We start from the raw sequence: 4,558 nt of genomic DNA, 5'->3' as shown, positions 1-4,558 counted from the left end.
AGAACATCTATTACTAAAAATTAATAATTCATGATTGAGAACTTATTTATATTTTATATTAAAATATGGCTATCATGATTACACTTTGCAATTGCTATTATATGAAAGTACTTACATAGCTGGATTCTCAAATTTTCTACAACTATTAAGTCTATTATGTAGTTTATACTTTATTGGCATTGGGGAAGCATTAGGCATGATATCTCTACTCTATCAATTATACTACATGTGAAAAATTAGTAGGAAGTAGATAAGGAGCTCTTCATGTGGTTGTATGAGTAGCAGCTGTGCTACTACAGATTATATAGTATAACCTCAGAATAACTAAGGGTGTGTTATGTCGGAGTGACAAAGAATTTAGCTGATACCCACATGATTTTGTATTCCTGTACTTTTTGTTGCTTTTCAAAATATTACGACAATCGAAAAACTTTACTGTTTTCAGCCTATGTAAAGTGCAGTGAGTTTGATCACATTATTTGACTTCAGTATGAGCTCTTTGCTGAAGTGTTCTGGTTAAGTATGCATATTTAAGTGTATAATGTAAATGCAAGCTTTAGATCTACTTGATTTAAAGCAAAAATTGATGTCTTGAGCACAACCTGTTTTGATTCCAGACACCCACATAATTTTAGTATAGTAATTAATTTTCAAAAAATGATGTCAAGGCAGAATTATTTTTACTCTTTTTGAATACAGTGCAGTAATATAATTATATTAATATTAGTTTACCAGTATATTCAGCACCACTTTCCTTAGAGTCACGTTTTTGCCCTAGATAAGAGTATACAGTTAACTTAGATAAAAGTTTACAGCTAAATTAGCAGACTTACACATACTTTTAGCAGGTTTTTTTCCTTTTGACTTTGAACCTAAATTTAAAAATGAATTATGATATTTTATATTTAGTATTAAGTTTATTATTTAATTTTTACAATTACTATTACCCTTTCTTTGCTCATCATCATCACCATTTTCTTCAGAAATTTGTCTTGAAGTTTGAATTTCTTTTTCTATACAGAAAACATAGTAATATTATTGTATCAATATATAGATGCACTCAGTTGGCAATATAGTATACCCGGTACCTCATTCAGCTATGCTTTCTAATATTTGAGGGAATGACAAAGATATGTGATTTAAATTGACACTTTTTAAAGCTGTTGTTTTGTAGCTAATTAGGTATATTGTATCAAGACAAATCTTTTCACTATTTTCAGCATAGGCAGAATGCAGTGATTTCAAGGACTTCTAGGAATAATTATTGCTACATAATCACTTCAGTTCAAAAATATTTGGCATCACTATTATTAATTTTCTGAAATTACGGTAATGTCTTAAAAACTTAGAATCTTAAAATTTACTGGCATTTATAAGAGCATAGCATAATTATTTACTCACACAGATTTTTTCAAAAACCAGCTTTGACGATTTGTAATACTTTATACATAATTAGTGCACTTATGCTATGTATAAAGTATAATTTTATCAAGTGTATAATTCTAACTTACCCAAGTTGTTTACTATTTTCAACCTAAGTGAGCTCAATGACTTTTAATGTTTTAAATCAAAAATATTTGATAATAGGCCTATCAATGCAGTGTTAAAGTGATCAAGAAGGTATATTGTTCAAATACATGATTCTATGCTACATGTATATAGCTATATAGTAACTTTAAGTTAACTCACCCAATTTGTCTACTACATCAGTGATTCGTTTCTCTCTAACATTTCTTAATGCTGTACACACTTCATTTACAAATGATTCAGGATCATCATGTTCATCAAGAGCTCCTTGTAACTCATCTACTATCTTTGTGGCTGTCCCTCGAGCATCAGTGCTACTTGTTGCTTCCATTTTTGTACTAAGTGCTATGAGACCTTTAGCACTAAGCTTGCTTGCTACATTCTTCAAGGAAGGAGTAATGGCATTTTCCAGTTTATCAGAGAATTCTCTAAATCTTTTTGAGTGTTCAGCTACAGAGAGAAAAATATTTTAGTCTACTTGTACTTGTATCTAAAGTTAAACTACAATCATATAAACTATACATATAAAACTTGCACCTTCCTTCTTTCATTTAGAAAAAGAACAGCTATAATAGTCAAAACTTACTATCTGCCATGTAGCTAAATCAGTTCAAAGAGAACAGCAAAAATTTGGATTGAAGCTCTGATAGTGTTGAACTAAGAGTGCAATAGTCTTCAGCTACCTATATTATAATTGCTATCAAAACTTCCTGTGTTATTTTTAATGTCTGCTCAAAAGTTCATCATAGTCTTTATAGTATGTTTTCACATATAAATTTATGCCTCATTATCTGCTATAATTTAAATAATTATATGCAAATTACAAATATAATTATTTGAGTGACTTAAGTGAAATTGATTGACAAATAGTGCCAAACATTGGCTTGCTTTAACTGTGGAACTGATGTGATTTACTTAGATAAAGCTGTTATCCAATTACTATCAAAACTTAACTTTCTGTGTTGTTTTAATGTCATTTTCTGGTATATACATACACCTCATTTCTATAACTTAAATGATTGCACAAATACAATTGTTTAAGTGACTTAAGATAAACTGATTGACAATAGTCCAAATATGTCAACCAATTAAGCCGGCTTGATAGTTTTATATTTCAATTTAAAAGTAATGTTTTGTATAGGGCTTTCAGTTTTTCAGCATCTGCATGGTCTCCTGTCTCTCTCATAGCATCAATCAAGGTCTGCCTGTTCTACTTGTTACAGCCATGCTTATCACTTTAAAACGATTAGTACCCATGGAGGGAATAATATTTGATACTGCTGCAACAACAACCTGTAAAAATGAAGTAGTTCACAGAATAATGAAGGACTGACAGACAACAGTAGTTACCTAGTCCTCCCTTATGCAAAGCATGGGTACCACACTTTGCGTAGGGTTGTCATTGTTTAAAATAAGATTTAATGTGAGATTTAAACTTTAATACAAAGAAAGAGATCAGGAGAAGGTATAGGTATATGATGATGATGTTGTGCTTGAGTTTGTGAAAGATAGATGACCTCATTTACAAATAGTTCTGTTATCAGGTTTTCCTCCCTATACAGCCTGTACTATACTATAGTACAGGCTGTATAGGGAGGAAAACCTGATAACACAACTATTTGTACTCCCCCCAATAAGCTACTCCCTCTGATAAGATTGTCCCCAAGATTGTTGCAACAATGTTGTAAGGCTGTTGTGTGGCTATATAGAAACCAGGCTTAATGGTAAAATAACATCTTAATAGTGCATTATTTTTCTCCTTTCTTATGACAGTTTATCACATGATTTGCTACACTCTAGAATAGTTTGTAGGTAAAGAGATTTTAGTATTATTTATTGAGAGAGGTCATGGGGGAAGGGGAAATTGTTTTTGAGGTAGGTATAGCTTGTGAATTTGACTGACCTATAGTACAGCTGGTACAACTTGATATAATTATTTGTGGCCCACAAAAAGTTGTACCAGCTGTACCTCAAAACAATTTTCCCTCCCATATGACCTCTCTTGAGCTACTCCCTCAAATAGATATCATATGATAACTAATGTAGGGCCATACTATGTGAATTTCTATTCCCAGTAATAGCTGATATTTTTATTCCCTCAACTTAGTCACTCCCCGAGGGTGTGACAAGATAAGCTTTAATCATGTCTGGCTATGTACCTTCACAGACAATGTATTGTATGACTGTATTGTAGCCATATTTTGCAAGATAATCAATGTTTAATTAGTGAAAGAGCAATGCCATGCTTCTTATGATCACAAAACTTTACAACACACTAAAAAGATAGCTCATATAGAGGAAAAAGTTTAGTGAACTCCAGGCAAGCTGTTGACAGAATAGAATGATAAGCAAGAAAAAAAACCGAAGGTAGGGAATGTAGTGACCAACATCATTGTTAAAATAAGATTTTAAAGATATAAAAAGATTGAGAATTAAAAGTCAGGAGGAAGGAATTGAGGTGATGAGTCCTTAAGCTTGTCAAAGGCCCAAGAATGGCTGGTACAACTAGTCAACTACCGTATGATACTTTATATACTCATCTGTGAAGGAATGATAATATCTATCCCTCATTATAGCTTATTTTGCCACTTCCTTGAATAGAGAGTTGAACAGTTTATCATATAATTTTGTTAACTCCCTTAAATTGGTATAGATTACACTATCTATCATCATTATTGTCTGTAATGGTAAATGACAGCTTAACCTCAAAAATACTATAAAATATGCATAATGTACTACTGTAACACACTTTATAACACTTGTCTAGCTATTAAAATTATGGTGGCAAAAATATTTCAATCAGTTAAGTTCGGCGGGATTTCAGTATTCCAGGTATTCTTTCAGCAGCTGCAGGGTCTCCTCCTTTCACCGCCTCTATCAAAGTCTGCCATGTTCTACTTTTTTTTTTATCTTTACCCTCTAGCCATACTTCTAGAGTCTTCTTCAACTGAGCATATGCATCACCACCCTCCGCTTTAATGGCATTAAGTCTTGGCTGAAAGAGACCTAACTTCAGCCCCAAGTCATTCCA

At 32.2% G+C, this 4,558-nt stretch overlaps 1 protein-coding gene across 1 annotated transcript; it reads right to left on the bottom strand.

Moving 5' to 3' along the window:
• Positions 1-712: 712 nt before the first annotated feature.
• Positions 713-2,186, bottom strand: LOC109582562 (uncharacterized). The gene is made up of 5 exons (XM_019997297.1): positions 2,114-2,186; positions 1,690-1,977; positions 948-1,013; positions 840-872; positions 713-774 (listed from the first exon to the last, which is right to left on the bottom strand). The coding sequence occupies exons 1-5, from the start codon at positions 2,121-2,123 to the stop codon at positions 713-715; spliced, it is 459 nt and encodes a 152-aa protein (XP_019852856.1). The 5' UTR covers positions 2,124-2,186.
• Between the last annotated feature and the right edge of the window lie 2,372 nt (positions 2,187-4,558).

This window comes from Amphimedon queenslandica, unplaced genomic scaffold, assembly GCF_000090795.2.
Source record: "Amphimedon queenslandica unplaced genomic scaffold, v1.1 AMPQUscaffold_13375, whole genome shotgun sequence".
Lineage (NCBI taxonomy): Eukaryota > Metazoa > Porifera > Demospongiae > Haplosclerida > Niphatidae > Amphimedon > Amphimedon queenslandica.
This window is presented reverse-complemented; position numbering and strand designations above follow the sequence as displayed.